The sequence below is a fragment of the Petromyzon marinus genome, chromosome 33 (assembly GCF_048934315.1).
Source record: "Petromyzon marinus isolate PM22_M1 ecotype Great Lakes invasive population chromosome 33, UKy_Petmar_22M1.pri1.0, whole genome shotgun sequence".
In the NCBI taxonomy this organism is placed as follows: domain Eukaryota; kingdom Metazoa; phylum Chordata; class Hyperoartia; order Petromyzontiformes; family Petromyzontidae; genus Petromyzon; species Petromyzon marinus.
This window is the reverse complement of record NC_133699.1, coordinates 5,999,347-6,022,259: the sequence shown is the minus strand read 5'-3', so window position 1 is coordinate 6,022,259 and position 22,913 is coordinate 5,999,347. Positions and strand designations below refer to the sequence as shown.

The following is a 22,913-nucleotide window of genomic DNA, read 5'->3' as shown; positions in this document are numbered from 1 at the left end:
CAATAAAATTCTCACGACGTTTCGACTGCAACACAAGCAATCATCATCAGGTGTGAAAACCACAGCAAGAAAATTTGAAAAAAGTGGCGTTTAAAAAAATATATATTTCATTGTTTCCCTTCTACGTGACTTTACCGAAAGAACCAAGAATATAAAAACACAAAAGTTTCGATCACAACACAAGCGGATCGTCATCAGGAGGAAAAAAAGAGTGGGGAAAGCTGCTGAGGCAGACTGTTTTAAAGGTTTAAAATGTGTGTAGCCCAAGGGTAAACCTTTAAAACAGTCTGCCTCGGCAACTTTCCCCACTCTCTTCTTTGGTTCTTTCGGTAAAGTCACGTAGAATGAGAATAAAATAATAAATTGATAAAATAAAATAACACAATAATATAATAATATTCTCTCTCTTTGTGAGAATATTATTGCGTTATTTTATTTCATCAATTTATTATTTTATTCTCATTCTACGTGACTTTACCGAAAGAACCAAAGAAGATGAATCATTGCAGTCACGAAAGCTTTAAATCGAAATTTCCCCACTCTTTTTTCCCCCTCCTGCTGACGACGATCGCTTTGCGTTGTGATCGAAACGTCGTAGTTTTGTTATTTTCTTTGAACCTATCTACGTGACTTTACCGAAAGACCCAAAGAATATTAATTCCTGTACGGTAGCCACGAAAGCTTTTAAAGTCAAGATAAAACAAATGCATAAATTTATGCAAACCGACACACCTGATGACGACCGTTTGTGTTATGGTCGAAACGTCGTGAGAATTTTTATTGTTTTATATGTATTTTATTGTTTCCTTTCATCGTGACTTTACCGAAAGAGCTAAGAATATGAATTACTGCAGTCACGAAAGCTTTAAATAAAAATTCAAGATCAAGATTCAATGATTCACTCGCGGAAGCGAGCGCGCCAAAAGTTTTACGACACCTCACGAACTCCTTTACGGTCATCGCGCTTTCCCGCCCAAGCGCGCGGGGCCTGGATCGATTCTTAATTGTATAATAGTTGTCGATATTCGTAATAGATTCCTACGCTCGGCTGCAGCGAATACAAATCTCGCACGTAAAATCAGAACCGGTTTCCGATTTACGCGCGGGTTATGTCGTTCGTAGCAAGGCGTGCATTTAAATTCTGCGTTGGGTTTGGAGTCTAACCTGAATTTTAAAGGCGAATTAAAAAAAAATCGATTACGAATTACGAACTGGGTGTGCCTCGAATCGCATTCGGTAGGAATCGACACGAGCTTCGCGACCCTTCTGTTATTTTTGCGACAGTCACGTGGCCGAACCAACGCGTCAATCGGCTTTACGGTAAACGATTCATAGAGCAGAGGGGAGTTCGAATCCCGGCAGTTTCTTTCGCTTTTATTTAACTTCTCGTTCTCGCTATCATAATACAATTTATACACACACATTAACACGTTGGAATTACTTTCCCGTTAAAGATGGGCTTGATGACGATCCTGAAGAAGATGAAGCAAAAGGAGAGGGAGGTTCGCCTCCTCATGCTGTATCCTCTATTGCGTCAGTGAAGATGATAACGTGAATGGATAAACGCGGTTTGGTGATGGTTATATATATTTGTTTTTATATCTTCTTACGCGTTCAGAAGCTCGGTAGCGATGTCGAGGTTTGCTTGCCACGGTGAGCCGCCGTAGTTATCCCTCCCCTCGTTCCAAGAGCGTCGACTGCAGTAGGATCGTCTTATCGTTTAACAGTAACTGTGTGTCGGATCATATAAGGATAGGTTTTAACCCTTTCTGCGTCAATAAAACGGGTGTCAAAACAGAAACCTTTTGCAAGGAATTACGTCTGCATTAACCACACACACACTTGTGGTGAACGTGCATATTAAATAAAACGCATGCTCTGGTAGTATTTGCATTGTTTTTTTGATACTGACTGGTCCACAGTTTTGTTCGGAGCCCTTGTCAACGCAGACATTATTCATTGCAAAAGGTTTCGGTTTGGTGTTTTAACACTTGTTTTATTGCTAGAAAGGGTAAAACCTGTTATATTTTGATGTGTCTCGGTCAGTCTGTATACGCCTCTCGGTGTGTCTATATTTGTGTCCCTCCGAGTCTCTATGTAAGTTTACATTTCTTCATCGTAGTTTTTGGTCTGCATGGGCCACAATCGCACTACACTGGGTTGTGGCCTCGTTTAATTCCCCCATTCAGGAAGGTCTCCGCGCTCATCGTCCCCCAGATTTCCTCTCGTGCGGTTTGATTGTCCCACCGCCGGTGTCCTCGGCAGGAGGACCGTCAAAGCCAGAAAGGCGGATGCGATGTTTGGGGGGTCTCGAACGGCAGAGGCGTTCACTGATGCAGGACGTCCGCGTTGCTTTCTTCGCCCTGTTCGTCTGGAACGATATTCAGGTGCATGTAACGTGCCGCCCTTTTTCAATCGCATCGCAGGACGAAGGCCTCTCACCCACGTCGTGTCGGTCGATTGACCGCATAGCTCACGCTGATCGATGGGGGTGGTGGGGGGGGGGCAGTAGGTTGCGAAGCAGGGCGTTGACGTGGCCCAGCGGTAGCTCGTTTCGCCGCTTAGTTTCCCGAGGTTCAACGGTCGCAATCTCGCGGCCGCCCTGGTAAATACCACTGCGGCATCTAATAAGCACGGTAACACTACGCGCCGTTTATTTCACACTGGACGTGTGTGCCTGCGTGCCTGCGTCGAAAATTACACCCCAAGTGACTCCCCGGGGCTAGGCGGTGGTCGGCAGAGGGCAACCGAGGGGCGGTGTAGCAAATTCTCTCGTCCGTCAGTGCTCCCCCGATGGTTATGCTGCTCTCTCCGTCTTCACCTGCACCGGCCAGGGTGAAATATGGGCCAACAACCCCCATGACCGACACAGCGTGGGGAAGCTCTCATCCGGCAGTGAGTTAACAAAAGGGCTGTAACGTGTGTTCGTGCGTGTAATCGCTCCCTTGTAATTGATTGTGAATATTCTACTTCTGCCTTGTTTTTCTGTATTATTTGTACGACAGTATTTATAATCTGACCCGATTCAAGGGTCAACATCCATTTTGATGGCCGACTTTATTTGCAACTTTGAGAGTTCTCACTGTCACAGACACACAATCCTTGACATCAGTGCAGGGGTCTGGACAATGCGGGTAAGACCACAATTCTGAAAAAGTTCAACGGCGAGGACATTGACACCATCTCCCCGACTCTGGGCTTCAACATCAAAACACTGGAGCACCGAGGGTACGACCTACTCATCTGCAAAGCGATCACCCATCATCAATACTGCTCACCACCTACATAATTAACCCGGCATTGTAATCGAATCTTCATTAGCATCGTTCAGGATATTAATAGCAATATAGATAAGCAGATGAATTGTCTCATTGTCTATAACAACGGAGTCCTTGTCTATAACATCTGCCAGTTCACCAGCATTGTCTCAAGCAACCTTAACTGCTGATCAGACAATGTAAAAGTATTATATATATTTTTTTTATTTTATTGTTTCCCTTCTACGTGACTTTACCAAAAGAACCAAGAATATAATCTTCTTTGGTTCTTTCGGTAAAGTCACGTAGAATGAGAATAAAATAATAAATTGATAAAAGAAAGAACCAAAGAAGATGAATCATTGCAGTCACGAAAGCTTTAAATCAAGAATATAATGTCAAAGCAGTTCAGAGTTTGCTTGTACAGAATCATTGCTGTTGAAATGATATACTTTCCAGAAGAATGCTGGGCCAATGGGTTGTGTAAACATTAACTTTACTACTCTTTGTTTTTTTTGGTAAAGTTACGTAGGTATAAAAATAAATGAAAACAACTAAATTAAATCACGACGTTTCGGAGGCAACACAAGCTTCCTTCATCAGGTGTAAAAAAGCACAGCAAAATAACTGTATAACTACAGTTATTTTGCTGTGCTTTTTTAACTGTAGTTATAGTTATTTTGCTGTGCTTTTTTAACTGTAGTTATAGTTATTTTGCTGTGCTTTTTTACACCTGATGAAGGAAGCTTGTGTTGCCTCCGAAACGTCGTAATTTAATTGAGTTGTTTTATTTTTTTACCTACGTGACTTTACTGAAAAAACCAAAGAGTATGAATCCTTGCAGTCACGAAAGCTTCAAATTTAGAATTAACTTTACTGTATATGTGTAGAGACAGTTATATGAAGCAGATATTGTCTGCTCATAATTTGTTTTATAAATAGACGTAGCCTATCGCCGAATCGACCATATCTTGGAAGATAAGCAGATTTGAGCTTGGATGGTGCATGGCTATGTGCCCACCATGCATAAAACAGGTGTTTGAGCATCAGCGGGGATACCTTGTCAGAAGGAGGGCAATGCAAAAAAATCTATTGCTGTATTGCACCACGTCTATGCTTCTTGTCTTCACCAATACGCAATGACCAGCATGGTAAAGCATGGCCATATATAGCTCTCATCCTCACAATCATGGGGGAGGCCGTCATCCAGCAGTGGACTGACACGTATGTGTAAGTTGTGATACCTGCCAAAAAACATAATTAGCGATGTTTTTACTCAAACCCACATCTCCGTTCGCAGGTTCAAGTTGAATATCTGGGATGTGGGCGGGCAGAAGTCGCTGCGCTCCTACTGGAGGAACTACTTTGAGAGCACGGACGGCCTCGTGTGGGTGGTGGACAGCGCTGACCGGCGCCGCCTCGAGGACTGTGGGAAGGAGCTCGCCTCGCTGCTGCAGGAGGAGGTGGTCGATCTGCACGCTCATTCACATGCTCGTCCACACACTCACCCACACACTCGTCCATTGGCCACACACTCACCCATACATTGGACCCCACGCTCACGCACAAACTCACCCACAAGCTCATCCAAACACCCACACACTCAACCACACGCTTGTCCACATATTCACCCGCACACTCATCCACACACTCACCCGCATGCTTGTCCACACAATCACCCACACGCTCGTCCACACACCCAAACGCTTATCCACACACATCCACAAGCTCATCCACACACTCGTGCACACAGTTCCACACACTCGCCCACATGCTCGGTCGACGCCTAATTATTTCCGTCTCACTTACCACCGTCTTGATTACATTCGTGTGCAGGGGAGGCATCTAAGAGTTGTGTGGTTTTGACTTTTGTTGGCAGCGACTGACGGGGGCGACGCTGCTCGTGTTTGCCAACAAGCAAGACCTTGCTGGTGCCCTTTCAGCGGACAATATCAAAGAGGTGAAATAAAGTTCCAAGGCCAAATCTAAGTCCCTTGATAATTAATCTTGACTTTGGTTTAGACTCTGCAAAGTTGCTTTGTATTATCCCAAGGTATCTAAAACACGTTCAGTTATCTTAAAATATGTATTTTATGACTATGCTGAAGTGTTGCTACTGTTAATATATTTCTACAAAAATCCTCTTGGGTTTAAGGCTTTTTTGGTCCTTTTCTCATTTTTATACCAGTTGTGCTATCCTGATTATGAGATGAATCAATTTGGTGCTCTCTCAGTATTAGAGTGTGGCCCGGTTAAGCAGATTTTGTAGAACATCTGTTGAGATTCCTTCAAGTGACCTTTTTATCCACACGATGGGCAGCAGCACTTTCACGCATTACCTGCTTCATAGAGAAATATTCAGCACATGGCAATAAAAAAAAACATTTAAATTGTCGAAGCTGTAATTTGGCCAAATTAAGTTACAGAAACAACTTCCACGGCATGGTTTTCTTGTGAAAAATAAAATTGGTGACGGGGGGGATAAGCACACCAACTCAGAACACGTGCGAATCCAGTTGAACCACAGGTGATAACCCAAATTCTTACAGAGGAATTCAGGAGTGCTGGCTCAAATGCTCTGATCGCCTGAACCACCCACCTACTTCTACCACCTCTACAAATGTGTTTTTCTCATACACAGCAGTTTACAAATTTAACGTGTCCCAACGATTATCTGTCTGCTAGGCGCTGGATTTGGAGGCCATAAAGACCCACCACTGGTGCATCCTGGGCTGCAGTGCGGTAACGGGAGAGAACCTCCTCATGGGGATTGACTGGATCCTAGATGACATCTCCAGCCGCATCTTCACCAAGGAGTAGCCGCAGGCGGCGCTCGCAGAGATTGGCATTGACTCTGGCATGGTGGGCGTGTGATATGGTGGCGGGGCCAGGTACGAGTCGAGTGAACCGAGCTCCCCGGGAAAGGTGTCACCTGGAGGCGAGGTCATAAGCAGTCGCTTTTGCGCTGTGGAATTGGGACGCTGAACACGTACTGACAAGTGCACTTTTTTGCCCGATTTGTATGTGTATACGTACATCCCTTTTTGTTTTCAATCGCACTACTGGGTGAGATCCTGCCCACTCCGTGGAGGCTATTTGACGAAACTTTCAACTGCGCTGGTCGGTGCGGGTTGGAGAAGACGCGCAGCATGGGTGTGGGAGAGTACAAATACAATACTGCAATTAATTCTGCTGCACTCCACTCTGCATTATCCAGGATGAACTCTGCTTAGTTTGGGTGGAGTCCAGGTGATTTGGTCATAGGCTTTTTGTTTGTTTATATACAGTAAATATGTGAACCTAAGCTGTGTTAATTGCACAAACCACCAAACCTTAGTAAATTAATTTAGGGTTTTCAGTGTTTGTAAACTGGATTTCCGAATAGTGAAATTACTGAAAATGTTTTGCTTTACCTACATTTTTTGAAAGAACTAATTTTGTTTTTGCGCTGCTTAAATAAAAGACGTAATAAGGTTTGCTTATGTATGGCTCTTTTTTTCACGGCAAAATCACAAAATACAATTAAACAGTTTTGCAACGTTTTGGTCCAAAGATTGAAATCCCTATACATGCATTAGACGATATTGTTGATTTTATATATTGTACGCAATTGGTTCACGTAAAACCAGCACCCAAGAATTTTACACTCACTGTAACGGAGGAAAACGAGAGTTTTTTTTTAACATCATGACCCCAAATTGGCGAATTTCATCCAATCACAAGTGAGGCGAATGTTTTACTTGCCTGGTGCCTCGCTGAGACTCAATTTTTCAGGAGGATCTTGCATTGGGAACTTTGTCCAATTCAATCAATGATAGTTTGCCATCATGTAGGAAAACACGCACATGATGGTGAACACGCTCCGATCTCCAAATAGTACAAATTTCATAGTAAGGCCATTTACTGGCCACTGCAACGGGCTCAACTTCTAAATTAATGTCGTGAAGTAAGGTGTGGTTTCACAAACTGCATTTCATTCCCGCACCGCTGATTAGCACGCTTGGCTACGTGCGGTGCGAAAGAAGTGTAACATACACGTACATTTTAGCTTTTGTCAATGCATGCCGCACACGCATTTTCAACACGGCAGCTTTCAAAGAAAAGCAACGCACGAGAATGATTAATGTGCCTACGCCGTAATGACGCGTAGTTGTCTGCTCAAGCGTCGGCCACGAACGCAGGCATCACGGTGGGTTCCGCTCTGACGTCTGGGACCACGTGGGGGCCCTTGGCAGCTGAGAAGCTGCCGCTTTGGCGGAGACCGGCGGCGTCGGCCCGAGCAGCGGCCAGGAGGGAGAGCAGCGCGACCCAGGCTGCTCGCTCGCGGCCGTCGCGTCGCTGAACGTGACTGAGCGCGCCGACGTTGAGCCGCTCTTCCTCGAAGACCGCGGCGTCGCCGTTCCGGCTGTGCCCGTGTCTGTCCGAGCCGAGGTTTTCTGGCTGCTGACCGACAAGTGGGCCGAGCGCGGGATTGAACAGTCTCTGTCTTCGGTGGTTTTAAGCGCCGCTGCAGCCGGCTGTGCCGGTAGCATCGCACGGTGGCTTGGCTTCTCGGTAGAGGGAACCTTTTCTTTGACAGTCACCGCTACTGGACCTCCCTTGCGGTTGACGATGGCACTGCTCGTCACCCCGACCGACCGCCCGGCGGAGACCGATTTGGCAGAAACGCCCGACGTGGCTCGGGAGAATTTGCCATCCGGCGTTGAGCGGCGGGAAACTGTGTCAGCGTGGCCGTGCTGCGACTGGGACGAGTCGGAGCCCATGACGGCCGAGCCGACGGGTGTAAGGACGCCCACGGTGGTACGGAACGTGTGCAGCACGCGGTCGGTGCGCTGGCGCTCGCTGCGTTGCCGCCGCTCCTCCTTCCGGATGAGTGTGCGCGTGTCGTGCACCAGCTTCTTACGAGTGTCCACGAGGCTTCTGAAGGGACCGGTGGTGGAGGGGGGGGGGACCATGGGTTTCACAACAGTGGATGAACGTGTATGAAGATTGCACTAAAAAGTTTATTTTTAATATTGTAAAAGTTCACGGGCAAATGTGCGGCCCCTGCAAGTGCTTGCTCATGCCATTGTTGGCGGAAGGGCATCTACTCATAGGATCTCTAGAGAATCCCGTTATATATTTTGGCCTACTCTTCCTCACTGGCCCGACGTCTTGGAAGAGGTGGGAGTCCCCCACACTTTACCCCACCACATGTAACCTGCCAGTTGACTTAAGCTTAAACTGCTGGATGCGATAGAACATTTTTACATTATAAATGCTGCAAAATGCTTGGGCTTTTCTTCACGGCTATATTTGGGGTGGCCCAAAAGTCAGGACAGGGTTATTATGTTAATTGTATATCAAATGCGCTTGATGGAGTCTTGCCATGAGATTGAGAAATCTTTGCTTGGAACTCGCTCAGGAAACAGTGGAACCATGGCAATCAAATAGCTGTTGGAGAAGATGCCAATGTTTGAGGTCGTAAAGTGGGAGGGGAGGTGGTGCAGATGGGGCATGTCTGCACCGAGCCTCTGAAAGGACAAAGGGGGGGAGACGTGGGAGACTTAATCTGGCATTTTACATTCGTCCTCCCAAAAAAACATTGGTGGTTAATTCTTCGTCGGGGCATATGCAGCGGCACGCGCATGTCTCTCCGCGCGTTTGGCGGAAGCCGCGGGTCTCGCCTGTAGTCAATGCGGCCATCCTTGTCCCTCTCCAGCTTCAGCATGAGCTCGTCCAGATGGTGCTTGTCCAGGGGGATGCTCAGGTGCTGCAAGGTCAGAGGTCAAACCTGTGGTCACCTTTTTCTTTTAAATAGATGTTTATGGTTGTTTCATCCAAATATTTTGTTATGAAAACTACAACACCTGTTTTATGCACGGTGGAATACCTGTAAATTGCTGCACACAAAACAGACGGCTTCGTGAACATTTATAATATATACATATATATAATAGCCACGCACAAACATTGATGTGGGTGTGGGCGGTTACATGGCCAGAATAGGGTTAGGGTGTGCACTATGTGGCAGGAGCTGCCAAAGTATGGCCAGAAAGGCAATTCGTTTTTACGAATGTACTATACACTATATATGTTCCATTGTATATATTATATCGCTGAATATATTATATGTGACAGATATGCGAATTTGTATTGTATATACTGTACTTAAATTATGGTATTCGGCATTGTCTCTCCAAGGTGGTGGCAGGGCACGCTCACGCACGCACGCACCTGCACGGCTCTGCGGAAGTCGTCGCTGGAAATCTTCATGGTGCCCTCCTTGTCGGCGGAGCGAAAGAAATCCCAAAGCCGCAGTTTGTGCTCCACCAGGTAATCCTGCAAGTCATTGCGGCAAGGAGACGGACTTCACTCTGCAAGTTGGCGATAGACCTGGGAGGCGTGGGTTCTGTTACAGCAGTAATTGTCACAATTTGTAATTACGGAACAGGATTTAGATGGCGTGCCCAAAGCGCCTTAACGTCGCATCTCATCTCAACCATTCCTATGCCCTGCTGCAGTAAAGCCAAGGGGGACCCCCAGTGGCAGCTGTCCCTGTTTGGCAAAAGGTGTATGCAGCACCAGGCTGCACGTGGGTATTAGTCTGCTGGTAGGCGGCGATATTACGTTGTGGTCTTTCCCAATTAAGTAACGAATCGCAACCACACTGTAACTGTAATTGCAGCCTGCAATGCTGCTGTAAATCTAATGGAACAGAAGATGAAATGTGTGCAACAAAGCAAGGAGAGTTGCGTTCTTGAAATTACACTGAGAGAAAGGAATGAGCTTGGGAAAGACATGCAAATCGAAGGAATGATGATCGGTGGTAAAGACGAAGAGCAGAGCAGCAGCCAAAGCAGGAAAAGCACTTGGGAGGAGATACAGCGATAAAATCAGTTAATATGCAGAAGCCAGATGGGCCGTTAAATCACAATACCGCGTGAGACGGTAACAGCTTAAGGGAGGACTTCATCCAGCAATAGATGAACGGTTGTGATATTTTAACACTTAGAGGATAAGCATCAGCAGGTCAACTTCCATCTCCAATTGCTTCATCTCTCAAATTGATGAGCCCTTGATCAATTATTTATATTACAATAATAATAATATCTATAGCTGGAACGATCCGTTGTTCGATCACGGTTGCTGATGATGGTGATGACGGTGACCACGATGTAAAGCTGGCGACGTGAAGGGAACCATGCGTGGGCGCCCCGTCGTGCCTGAATGAGCTTCATGGGGTCCGTCCGGGGTTTGGGTTTCCTCGCCAGGGGCCCCCCGACCCCCGAATGCAGAACCGTGAGGCCCTGCGTGCGCCGGATTGCCGACACGGTGTGCAGGAATCCCTGGTTCACACGCACCGTCTGCACAAGATCCAGGTTCGATTTAACACAGTACATAAAAATCGTGATCTGATCCCATCTGTGAAGGATGTGATCCCTGACATGCAATACCCCGGCGTCTACAAACTAAGCTGTGTCTGCGGCAGTAGTTACATTTGGGAGACTAAGCGACATGTCTCGGACCGTGTTCGTGAACATAAGGCAGATCTGAAACACGGTAGGATCAATACCTCGGCCGTGGTTGATCATTGTTTTAATGCGGAGGCCTCACACGGAATTGATTTCTCTAAGACGAAGGTACTTTGCAAGCCCACTGGCTATCAACAAAGATTCGTTCATGAAGCCACCTATATATATAGACACAAACACAATTTCAACCAAGAAGATGGGTACAAATTGAGCTATCATTTGAAGGACGTTATTAACCAGTTTAAGTCATAATTGGCTATGATGTTGCCATCATACTACCTTCCGATGTTAGTTGTGCTTTACGCCCATTTCAAACTTGCGCTTTCACAGGGTTCACACTCACACAGCCACTTCGCGCGCTGACCCCTTAAGGCTCTGCGATCTTCCATTAACATGCTAATCTCTCTTTAACACGCTAATTTTCACCTGGCAGCCCTTTGATTGGTGGAAAACCAACCACCGTCGGGTTGGCTGCCCACCACTTACATTATCATTGGCTGCTGACATTTGGGCTACGCCCATTTCAAACCCTTATAAACAGTTTATCTTTAGAAGCTAACCCCCCTTTTCCTGAAGACGACCGCCTGTGTTGCGATCGAAACTTAATAGTTTTTGGTTCTTTTGTTGTTATTTTCTTTGAACCTATCTCCGTGACTTTACCGAAAGACCCAAGAATATGGCGACCCTGACCTCGTGCAGAAATCCACAAGATTAGCTCACTCTCCTCTGCTTGCTACCGTCGTCTGAAATTCCTGTCACCCAGCCGTCCGTGCTGTCATATCCCTGCCACCGTTCAAGTCCAACCTCGAGACCTTCCACATATCCTCTGCGCATTCAACCGACGCTTCCTCTCCATAAAATATAAACTGTGCCACTGATTCTGTGATTGCATCTTGAGAAGCGGTCGCATTGAGAGGCATGGAGGGGTGGAGGTGTAGCAACGATATTATTATTAATAATAAGTGATGGTACTCACAGACATGTCAAGCCTCTCCAGCGCAGAGTGCTCGTTGACCTTGACTGCTTTGATCAGGACGAGGGCTCCCTCCACAGTGAAGATGTTGAAGCAGAGCTGAGAGATACGCGTGCAAAAACACTCAAGCTGAACCCAGCCAAAACCTGATCAATTTATGGAATCTTCTGAGCTATCGTGAGTTGCATCATCATCATCATCGTCGTCGTTCTTGACAGCTGTTCGTTGTGTTTTCGGGTTGTGCCGCGTGTTGTTCGGCACAATGTCCGGCGTTTCGCTACGTGCTAGGAAGCTCTTTCATGAACTGAACAGAACTGAGAGCAAACCTCCCCCTTCACCAGCCCACCATAACCGGTGTGATGAAGCTCGGTCCAAGGGATACTTCATCTTGCAGTGAACTGACAAAGGGCTGCAAATTGTTATTTTCAAATTATTCAATTGCTAAACTCGGAGTAACATACGAACCGTAATGGCCGGACCACACAAAACGATATACTTTTTTACGAGAACACACCGCCCCCTTGTTGGGAAACCCCCTCCTCTCCTGCCAGGGATTCTCCACTGCTGGCCTACTACCTGCAGCACCCGGAGACTGTCGTTGGTGAGCAGGCCACGCGCCAGGGCCTCCATGCCGGTGTTGCCGATGCGATTGTTGCGCAGGTCGAGGTGGAGCAGGGCCCCGTTGAACTTGAGAGCCTCGGCCATGGCGAGGGCGCCCTCGTTCCCGAGACCGTTCACGGACAGGTGGAGGTGGGTGAGCGCGTAGTTCACCTGGGTGGGCACCGAGCGGAAGGGGGAGGAGGGGGGTAGAGGGAGCCGCGTCGAACCATTTGAGGCGCATGGACCCAGCAAGGGCCACGGCGAGGGTGCCCTCATTCCCGAGGTCGTTCACAAAGACAGATGGAGGCGCATGAGCACGCAGTTCACCTGGGCAGACGCTGAGCAGGGGAGAGAGGTAGAGGGAGCTGCGTTGAACCAATCAAGAAGGCGCGTGGCCACTGAAAGGGAACTTGATGGAGCCACTTTTTTTTTTAAACGCGATTTTTTTTTTTTTAGGAAAATGCTTTCATTTACGTACCACGCATTATTTTTTTATTTAATTAGAGCGGTAACGTAATATTGCAAAGGGGTACTACGGAGCCGTAGCGGCTGCATTTTGCGAAGACGGAGCGCCCCGACAGCATTAAATGTTCGAGACCGTGAGCGTCACGATGCGATTAGGCGAGAGCCGCCCACGCTATATAACAGCCTGGGTACGACCGTGCGAGGCCAATGAAATATTTGGGGCCCCACTTGACCGATTGCCGCACCAACCCCCTGAGCCGATAACGCAGTTACTACGTCGCTGCCAAGAACGCGTGCAGTTGTCTAACTCAACACGACGGTCGTCGGCGCAGAGCACGTTTGAAAAGTGGGGCGGGAGTGGGGCGGGGGGCGTTGCACGGGGGACAGCGCTGGCGGAGGGCCTCACACGCAGGCCGGCACACAGAGCCACCGCGCCCTTGAGCCGCAGGTGATTCCAGCTGAGCTCCAACTCCTCCAGGGTCTCGTTGTGCGCTGCACGAAAAAAATTGCATCAAGCGAAGGCAAACGCTGAAGGGGGGTGGGGGGGGGCGTATGCCGGTCTCCTTTGATTTCTTTTGCTTCATTGCTGTACTACTCAATGTGTTTTTGTCATTGATGTTAATCCGGAGACTATACTGGTTGAGCAAAATAAACTTTCAACTTGAGGTGGATTTATCGATAAAGCAAAATACGCCGGCAGCGGCTTCCTTCTTCAGCACTGACAGAGTCCCATCGACTCACATCGCGATCTGTAGACTCACAAATAGACTTACGCAGAGAGTCATGGAGTGGCATAGATGCCCATAGTCGCATTGAAATGCACAGATTCATATAGCCCCACATAGAGCCAAACGGGACCCCATTGTCTAGGATGCGCCGGCAGTGGATTCATCATCTGCGCTTTCTCTACCAGATGGGCACGTGCAGCCCACGTGGCTTCCCAGGGGAAATGGTGCATCATCATCATCATCAGCACCTCCGATGAGCACTGTTGGCTAATTATGATGCGAAGGAAGTTCAAAATACGTACACAATCAATCTGCGATTCAGTAATCATCTTCTTTTCAAAGGCCCTTTGCCAGCTAACCTGGCTGTAAGAGACACTTACCCAACAACTGGCCCAGGTGTTCTCCTCCCATCTCACTGAACTCGTTGTGGCTTAGGTCCAGCTCCTTGACGCTGTAATTGGACTGAAGGAGAAGGAATGTGAGGAGCACGGCGTCAGTCAGCACCACGTGCAGATCCAATGTCACCGGACTTGGAACACGGCCAGTTACAAGTGTTTGAAGTGGACCGCGTTAGACAAAAGCCAACGACACGCCACACTCAAAACCTTCCGACACAGGAAACAATAATCAGCCGTAAAACTGCTGCAGAAGAATAGGCCATGGCAACCGTGGTCACCTCCTGCATGAAACGAAGGACGGCCCGCAATGTGGCTGCTGCGGTCACCAGATCCAGACCGTGGATCACATGATCAGAATCGATCATTTTTTGTTGATGCTGGAGGAATCCGATAAGCTACGAAGCTCTTTTTCACAGATGTCCAGCACGTGATCCCACACTGCCCCCCTGCACTGCCGATTCACGAGCAGTATCACCGCAACATTCACCAAGCCTCCGCATAGGGTGCCGAGTGGCTTAATAACCTCAATATACAGAGACAAAGAGCCCCTGTATAGCATTAACAGAGTGTAGGAGCAAGTGCTGTTAAGCGACTAGCACCTATGAAGGCTGGCATGGCACACGAGGCGGTGGGTGGCTAGCACCACGCCCGGTCACCTTTGTCTCCCTAGTAGCGATGTTTACACACTGCACCAGGTACTCATTAGAGGCCGAGCCGACCTAGGGGAAGCCCAAGACCGGTTCAGATAATCCTCACTGGTGTCGATATACAAGTACACTCACAGACATAACATTGCAAATTCAAATTGGAATCGAAAAGAAGAAGACTCAAAAGATAAAATGGTCCAAAATAAATTGTGATAATCAGGGATACAGCCTTATCAGGGATTGTGAGAATAACTATATTTTCGCAGTCACCCCTTTTTAACAAAAGTATGGTGTAGGTTTGAGTATGGAACAATGTCTGTGTTGTCGAGGATAGGTGAGAAGTACCTATACCCATTACCACTATGAGCGATGATAACTAAAACACAAGGATATGTAGATGTTTCTGTACACCCAATGTAACACTGCATAGAAGACCATGGCCGAGGGACTGATGCAAATTCTCACGACGTTCTAGAACGGCTGACATTTGGTGCAAATGTAGCGAAGACTATGGTTACGGCGCAAACAATCTAACTGTAGTTTTAGGTCGATTGGATTTACTCACAGGGAGGGCTCAGCCTCAAGCTCTACGTGGCTCTACATCTCACGCTAAACACTTACACGCACGCTCAACTGCCATCGGCGAAACCAAGTGATTCTCCTCCCGTGGAGCGCGACGCTAGAGGCGCGTTAGAAAACGTGGCTCGCATGCCCTGCGTGTGCTCGGCATACTCACGGACATCGCGTCGGCAAGACACTTCACGTCGTTGTCCTTAAAGTGGTTTCCTGAAGGAGAAAAAGAGGAAAAACATTTATGGTAATAATCCGATCCAGTGATCGACTCATCTCGTCTCTATTCCCCTCCACGCACTCCCCCCACCTCTGCCCTCTCATCTCGCTCTACTCCCCTCCACACACTCTCTACTCCAGCCACCAGTCAACCTTTTTTTTAAGTGAAAGGTGGGTGGAGGAGGGGGGGAGGAGCCAGAGTGGAGGGGGGAGGTGTACGGGTGGAACATGAAGAAGTGGAGGTCCAGGAATGTGGAGAGGTGGATCAGTGGAGGTGTGGAGTTGTCAAGGGATGGAGAGGTGGAGGGGTGTAGATTTGAGGGTATGGAGGTGTAGAGGGATAAGAGGGGTGGAGAGGTGGAGGGGTGGAGGTGAGTTGGTGTTTCGGACCGGACAGGTTGATGACCCGCAGGCTGGTGGTGTCTCCCAGCATCTTAGCCATGGCTTCTGCCCCCGCAGCCTCCAGGCGATTGTCTGCCAGGTCCTGCAGGAGACACAGACAGACAGATTCTTAGCCGTGGGGAGGCCCTCATTGAGCAGTAGATCGACGAAGGGGCTGTACGCTCCTCACCAAGACCTCGATGCAGCAGTTCTTGGTGAGCATGTCGGCCAGGTGTCGCGCTGCCTCCCCCGTCAGGAAGTTGTCTCTGAGCTGCAGGTGACGCACCTGTTGGTCTGCCTGCCACACACGCGCACAGGTGGAGCCAAATATCAGCATCTCCAAGATCAAAAAGTCATGGCGAGAACCATTTGGATGTCAACATCGCCAGAGCTCACTCCCTATGCTTTCTACCCTCCGCCAGATCCCGCGGCTGCTGTACGATAGACTCACAACCTTCAAGACCTGCCCCTCACAGTATCTCATCATTAGCACGGTTGGCTACGTACGGTGCGAAAGAAGTTAAACATGCATACGTACATCATCTGGACCCATAGATTCGCAGAGACCCACAGACTCACGCAGCGACCTACAGACTCACAGAGAATATAAATGACAGCTGTCTGTATTTTTCCGTTGCAGAGAAACGGGTTGCATGTCAGTGTTAATACAATTACGTTTTAGTCCACCTGCCTATTCGCTTTCGCATTCTCCAGACCAGTGTTCTTCACTAATTTTCAGAGGGTGGGCCACTTTCGCCGATAAGACATCATCAGCGTGAGGGCCGCCACACATTTGAAACAATTGAGGGTTTGACAGCACGATGATGGTGAGGGGGGTGTTTTCACAAATGTGCATTGTCAAGGGCCGCACTAAAGGCCACCAGGGGCAGCCAGTGGGCCTCAGGCCTTGCAATAAAGAACACTGCCCCACACCGATATTATCCAGCAGCATTGGCGTTGGCCACACTTGCGGAGATTGCGTGGTCAGGAGAACTCTCACCACCAGCGCGCAGGAGAGGGCCCTGGCCTCCTGGGGCCCGAGGCCACGGTGGTTCATGGACACGGTGGAGGAGGTGAGGGCCCGGAGCAGGGGCGAGCAGGCCACGACGCCGAGGCGGCCGCACGCCCGCCGGTACTTGCGTACCGCCGCCGGCCCAGCCTCTGCACCAGCGCACGCAGGCACCGCCTTTCATTGCAAACTCAACATCGTTGTCATCATTCGCGTTTTTGTGGTGAATATGAAGAACAAAATCGACATCATAATTGGCGTCGTTGTGGCGAGTATTAAATACAAAATGAAGCCTCACCTATTCTCGATTGCCCATTCGCCTCCTCTTCCCCTCCCTTCGCCCCCCCCCATCCCTACCTCTTCGTGATCCCTAAGTGCGGTACCCTCGATCGCGGTCACTCATTCCTCAATCCTTGCACGCCCCTGTCAGCTAATAATAACAGGGGGTAGCACGGATTGGTTGACTACGTGCGGTGTGAAAGATGTTCAACGTACATGCATCTAATCGTTCTATTCTGTCACCGTTTTTTTACTATGTCAAGATAAACAAGCATAAAATACACCTTGTATTGTATCATGTATTTTATAACCATATCATTATGTATGATATAGTTTTGCGTTAAACTAGGACCCACATCGTAAAGAGAGGGTCATTTGCATATAAGATTGGCAGTTCACCAGCGTTGCTTCGAGCAAGCCTGACGCTGCTGATGAGACGCTGCGCGTCGAAACCGCGTCCAGAGTTTTGCCCGTCTTGAATAAATACTGCTGAAATGATGCACTCCCAGAACGGGAGGCCGCGCGGCCGATGGCTCGCGTAAGAAACACGTTCATCCTTCACGTGCAGAGACGGGTTATATGTGAAGGAGACATTGCTTATTTATTTGGTCACACTTACGTCACGTGTCACCTCCGTTACAAACGAAACGTATAATAATCAATCATCATACTGAGCGTCAACATCAGACATGATCTATCCACTGCTGGATGAAGTCTTCCACGAACTCATCACTCCCACCTCCGCATTGGACCGCATGCCATATCGGATGTTTCCCCCCCAACTCCCGCTGCCACTCTGTCACTCGTCTCCACAAATCCGACCGCAGAGGCAAGTTGTGTTGTTGTGATCGCGCCACGTGTCAGCGTACCTGTCGAATCCTTTTCGCGCACGTGGTCGGGCGGCTGGTCACGTTCCTGCTCGCGCACCTGGGTGGGTGGGTTGCACATTGCGGTCGAACAACTGGTCATGCACCTCACCAAAGATCCCCCGTATAGCCTTAACAGACTGTAGGGACAAGTGCTGTTAGCGAGCACCTATAAAGGCCGGCACGGCACACGAGGGGGTGGGCGGCCGACACCACGCCCGGCCGCCTTTGTCTCCCTAGTGGCGATGTTTACACACCGCACCAGGTACTCATTTGAGGCTGAGTCGACCTAGGGGAGGCACAGGGACCGGTCATGCACCTCACCACACACACACACACACCTGGTTCCAAAGCTCAACAAACTCCTTATCACATACCTGGCCACGCACCTGGGTGTGTTCCTGGTCAGAGACAAAGATCGCCTCCCCCTTCCACCAGTGTAACAGACTGTCGAGGTATTGTGAACGAACACCGCTTAAAGGTCTGAACGACGCACGAGCGGTTTTGGTGATGGTATCGCGCTGCATCTTGTTGTGACTGTTTCACCTGAAGGCGGAAGCTTGTGTTGCCTCCGAAACGTCGTGATTTAATTGTTTCCTTTTATTCTTATTTTACCTACGTGACTTTACCGAAAAAATAAACAAAGAGTATAAATCCTTGCAGTCAAGAAAGCTTCAAATCTAGAACCTTTGTCTGCCCACCTGGTGTTTACACATCGCACCGGGTAATCATTTGAAGCTGATAGGGAGGTGCAGGACCCGAGATCTGATACCACTGTAAGGAATTCCACTTTGACACCACCTTGCTACTGATGTTAGCCGTGGCCGGGATTCGAACTTGGATGGCGTTGGTTTGTAGTGCAGTGCGCTAGCCACTGCGACATCGCTCCTCCACTCCGCATGCATACAAATGTGAAAACACATTAATCCACATATATAAGCATGTATATACAAAGACAGAGATCCCCCGTATAGCCTTAACAGACTGTTGGGGCAAGTGCTGTTAGCGAGCACTTATGAAGGACAATCATCATAGTTCTAATTTCAAACACGACACACATCCTGTTACAACACGCGGCCAATGCCACGGTAACGAAATTCATCTCAGCACGGAACACAAAGGCTTACAACCACACATCCGCGCCTCCGATGAGCGTGGTTGGCTACGTACGGTGCGAAAGAAGTTCAACACATACATAGTGCGAATCGCGCAGTGCGCTAACCGCTGCGCCACCGCTCCCACTCAACACACTCCAGGTCGCACACACCGACCTGGTCACTTTCCGTTTCGTCTGCCTCCCCGCTCAGTCCTTGATCCATCGCGTCCTGTTCACACTTACAAACACACACACACGCACACACGTGTGTGGTTCGACACGATGCCCGACGTTTCGCCGCACGTCCTCGGAGTTTCCCCATCGCGCGATTTGAATATTCCGTTATTCGGAAGTTCCCAGCGCGTGGTTGCGAAACGTCGGACATCATCATGCCGAATAGCACGCGGCACAACCGCGAGAACCCACAACAGTGACACAGTTGTCCTTTATCCATCACACAATGAATGGCTCATCCAGTGCTATACCCAATGGCTATCGAGTGCTATATTAACACGTGTTTGTATATACCTATACTGAGTCTGCACTTAAGCGTGAAGATACCCGTATGAGGAATAAATAAATACCTATATACTCTTCACCTTACCTGCTGTGTTTGAAATCCACGTCAGCGGGTGTAATTATAGGACGAGAAATTGCGCTCGGGTCTCTACCCCACTGTAAGGGCACTCCTCAAGTGTCTGCCCTGCCGGGCAGCCAAGGTAACGAACGACACAGGCACCTCCTGGGCACACAGAGACAAAGATCCCCCGTATGGCCTTACAGACCGATACAGAGGGAAAGAGGGCAGCGTGTTATGAGCTGTCACCTATTAAAGCCGGGATGACGCACGAGGACACGGTGTAGACAGCAAAAGACGCCCGGCCGCCTTTGTCTCTTCTCACGCTGGCTGATGTTTGCACCTTGGTTCTTATTTGAGAGGCTGAGTCGACTGAGGGTGGATGCCGCAATCATTCCACTGCCGTGGCGGCAGGATCGGTTCACGCTTTAGCCGTCGCAGAGAATTTAACTAAGGTGGACCGGGTTCGTAGCGCAGTGAGCTAACCGCTACACTACCACTACCCCCCCCACACACAAATACAAAGACCCCCCCCCGCCCCCTTATGGCCTAGACAAACTGTTGGAGCAAGTGCCGTTAGCGAGCACCTATGAAGGCCGGCAGGGCACACGAGGGGCTGGGTGGCCAGCAGCATGCCGACACGCACACACACACCGCACGCCACTAAATAATTCAGGAGAGTGTAATCCGATCTTTAACAGTCGTGGCTTGTGTCCCAAGAACACCACCGGAGCGCCCTAATTAATTGATAGCCGAGGTGGCAACACGTGGCATTTGGTTGCACCTGATGCGTTAATTGGCCACTGTGACACACCGGGTGTTTGACGTGGCCAATAAACGCGCGGTGCGTAACGGTGAAGGCGCAGACCCGCAACTGCCTGCTCATGCCACTCCACTCGAGGGAGCTCAAGAGAGGGAGCTCTCGACTCAACAGAGCCCCCTCTCGAGGCTACATTGGCCTACTCTTCCACACTGGTCAGACGTCTTGTAATAAGTGAGAGTACCCACACTTTACCCCACTACACTGCGACCTCTATCGATCGAATAGTCTCGCAAACAACGACGCATAACACGGACGCAAACCCATGCATTGTTCAGAGATTTTCACACCCAATTTGGTTTTAGCCTGCTCCAAAAAAATTAGGACTAACAGCTTATGAGTTTAATTTCAACCAGGGATAATATCCTGGTCGGAGACCCGCAAAATATTTCTGCACCCGGCACACCACGTTCAGTATACTTCTCACTACGGCTGTGGCTACGAGTCTACTGCAGTCGCCCGGCGACCCTGGTGGAGAATCCTGCAGCTATCTACTTAAAACCATGTCAAGCTTAATCCTCTAAGTTGTGGCCAAATCCATCACAAATACATTTTTTTACGAAGGATACTTAAGAGCGATTATACAAATCCCGCGCATCCGATCAGCACGGTTGGCAACTTACGGTGCGAAAGAAGTTCAACATATACGTACAAAATGGAGCTCGATATTATCGGTCTGGAAAACCAACACGCCGATGGACTTGGCAAAAAAAAATGTGGAAACGCAGAACGAAGTTGCACTTCAATTTGCTGGGTTTTTTTTACGCGGGGGCAGAAAATGCGAACAGCCGACGCCATGCAAAGAATGAACCGCCTTGTGGCCCAGAAGAGCGATTCTTGGAAAGCGCGGCTGTCTGTCTGCTTGCAGCCCCGAGGGGGGATGTGGGGGTGCCGCCCTAATAAGTTCCCCCAGCCCGTCTCCTGCATGTCCCATTGATGCCGCACGCACGCGCCCCATTGTCGAGGCTCACCGTTTTGGCGCTCGCTCAGCAGACGCATCCCATTAGCGGTAAGTAGGGTGGAGGGGGTGGCACGGGGCCAGCCTCGGATCGCTACGGCACGAGGCGCCGAGTCATCAGTGCCCTCAGTTCGGAGGTTCTCGATCGCGCCGTCAGATAAACACAACGCGGAGTCGCGTGACTCGCGTGGGGACAGGGGTGGTGCCTTGCTCCCCACTCCCTCCCGGTGGCCAAAATTACGAGTTTGGGGGGGGGGGGGGCTTTGACAACCACCATGACATCTGTTTTCAACAACAGTGTAAAAGAATAACGCATCTAAAACGCGGTTTAAATGTTCGAGGCCGTGAGCGCAATCATGCGATTAGGTGAGAGGAGCCGCGATACATAGACTAGGTACGACCGTACGAGACAAGTAAAATATTGGGACCACACCTGACCCATTGCCGCACCCTCTGAGCTGACAATGTATTCACTACGACACGGTTTTAGAAGTGGATAGGTGCGTCTGCGGTCTGAGCGCCGCGATCCCTCTGCCATAAAGAAGGGCCATTGCCCGAAACGTCATCTGTTAGATATTTGTTGCTCTCTTGGAAAGTGTTGTTGACCAGGTAACGCCCACTGAACGAAATAGCTCTTTTTTCGCAAGCGACCTGGCCGTAAATAATAATAATAGCTTAACAAAAGTGGGTTATCAGGTGGAAAATGTTAGCAGCCAAATACTCTTAAACGCACGTTGTTTCTAAATGTGGAGGGAAAAACCGGAGGACCCTGAGAAAAATCCACACGACCACATGGGGAGAACACACAAACTCCCAGTATATCGGCATCAGGGTCTGGATTGAACCCAGGACCAAGCGAGGTAGTAAATATCTCAGTACCGTGGCGCCCAAAATGTTATTTTATTTGCTATTTGTGCTGGTCCATCGCTGCCAACGCTGGCATCCGCCGAGACCGGGGTTGGAATCGGGGTTTCGGCTGCCCGTCATTAAACACCGTGGCTCAAGTGCAGCGAGACGATGGCCTCAGCCCGGTCACCAATGACTGTATGAACAATTAATCGTAAATTGTGTTCACTTGATTTGGCTCCTTCAAACTCTTGAGAATTAACACATTTTTAGTTTGACAAACGAATAACACTTTACTCTTTGGTTCTTTCGGTAAAGTCACGTAGGTAAAAACATTAATAATAAATCACTGCTTTCATATATTTTTTCTACCCACCTGATGTCGGACGCTTTTGTTGCGCCAGAAACGTCGTGATTTAATTTATTTATACCTACGTGACTTTACCGAAAGAACCAAAGAGTATGGATTCCTGCAGTCACGAAAACTTCAAATCAAGATTGAATAACACTTCGTACAGGTCATATAAAAGGTGTGCCCTCTTATTATGGGTCAAGAGGTTTTACTGGAAGTGACCTCGGAAGCAGTTCCGCAACAAACTTTTCTGGGGTCGCTCTTCCAACACAGGGTGGTGGCACCACCCTCTACCATCCATAACTCCGAATGTAAATTCCTTTGCCTCGGCACGTCACCGATGGCACAACCTGAAAAT

At 48.9% G+C, this 22,913-nt stretch overlaps 2 protein-coding genes across 2 annotated transcripts; one reads left to right on the top strand and one right to left on the bottom strand.

Annotated features, from left to right (window-relative positions):
* Positions 1–1,289: 1,289 nt before the first annotated feature.
* Positions 1,290–6,731, top strand: ARL2 (ARF like GTPase 2). The gene is made up of 5 exons (XM_032964976.2): positions 1,290–1,519; positions 3,118–3,228; positions 4,558–4,720; positions 5,137–5,217; positions 5,943–6,731. Exons 1-5 carry the CDS (start codon positions 1,455–1,457, stop codon positions 6,075–6,077), a joined length of 555 nt encoding a protein of 184 aa, XP_032820867.1. The 5' UTR covers positions 1,290–1,454; the 3' UTR covers positions 6,078–6,731.
* On the bottom strand, positions 6,275–22,867 carry LOC116948252 (uncharacterized). The gene is made up of 15 exons (XM_076071367.1): positions 19,607–22,867; positions 19,178–19,240; positions 17,910–17,967; positions 16,753–16,913; positions 15,943–16,050; positions 15,679–15,855; positions 15,319–15,435; positions 13,918–13,999; positions 13,216–13,301; positions 12,321–12,515; positions 11,748–11,843; positions 10,463–10,603; positions 9,474–9,578; positions 8,692–9,009; positions 6,275–8,251 (listed from the first exon to the last, which is right to left on the bottom strand). Exons 2-15 carry the CDS (start codon positions 19,223–19,225, stop codon positions 7,442–7,444), a joined length of 2,502 nt encoding a protein of 833 aa, XP_075927482.1. The 5' UTR covers positions 19,226–19,240; positions 19,607–22,867; the 3' UTR covers positions 6,275–7,441.
* Between the last annotated feature and the right edge of the window lie 46 nt (positions 22,868–22,913).

Coding starts and splice junctions, on each gene's coding strand:
- ARL2 (XM_032964976.2), top strand. CDS start 1,455: ATGGGCTTGATGACGATCCTGAAGAAGATGAAGCAAAAGGAGAGGGAG. Junction 1,520..3,117: donor GAGGTTCGCCTCCTCATGCT/GTATCCTCTATT, acceptor ACATCAGTGCAG/GGGTCTGGACAATGCGGGTA. Junction 3,229..4,557: donor AAAACACTGGAGCACCGAGG/GTACGACCTACT, acceptor CTCCGTTCGCAG/GTTCAAGTTGAATATCTGGG.
- LOC116948252 (XM_076071367.1), bottom strand. CDS start 19,225: ATGGATCAAGGACTGAGCGGGGAGGCAGACGAAACGGAAAGTGACCAG. Junction 15,856..15,942: donor ACTGCTGCATCGAGGTCTTG/GTGAGGAGCGTA, acceptor TGTCTCCTGCAG/GACCTGGCAGACAATCGCCT. Junction 14,000..15,318: donor GTCTTGCCGACGCGATGTCC/GTGAGTATGCCG, acceptor CTTCTCCTTCAG/TCCAATTACAGCGTCAAGGA.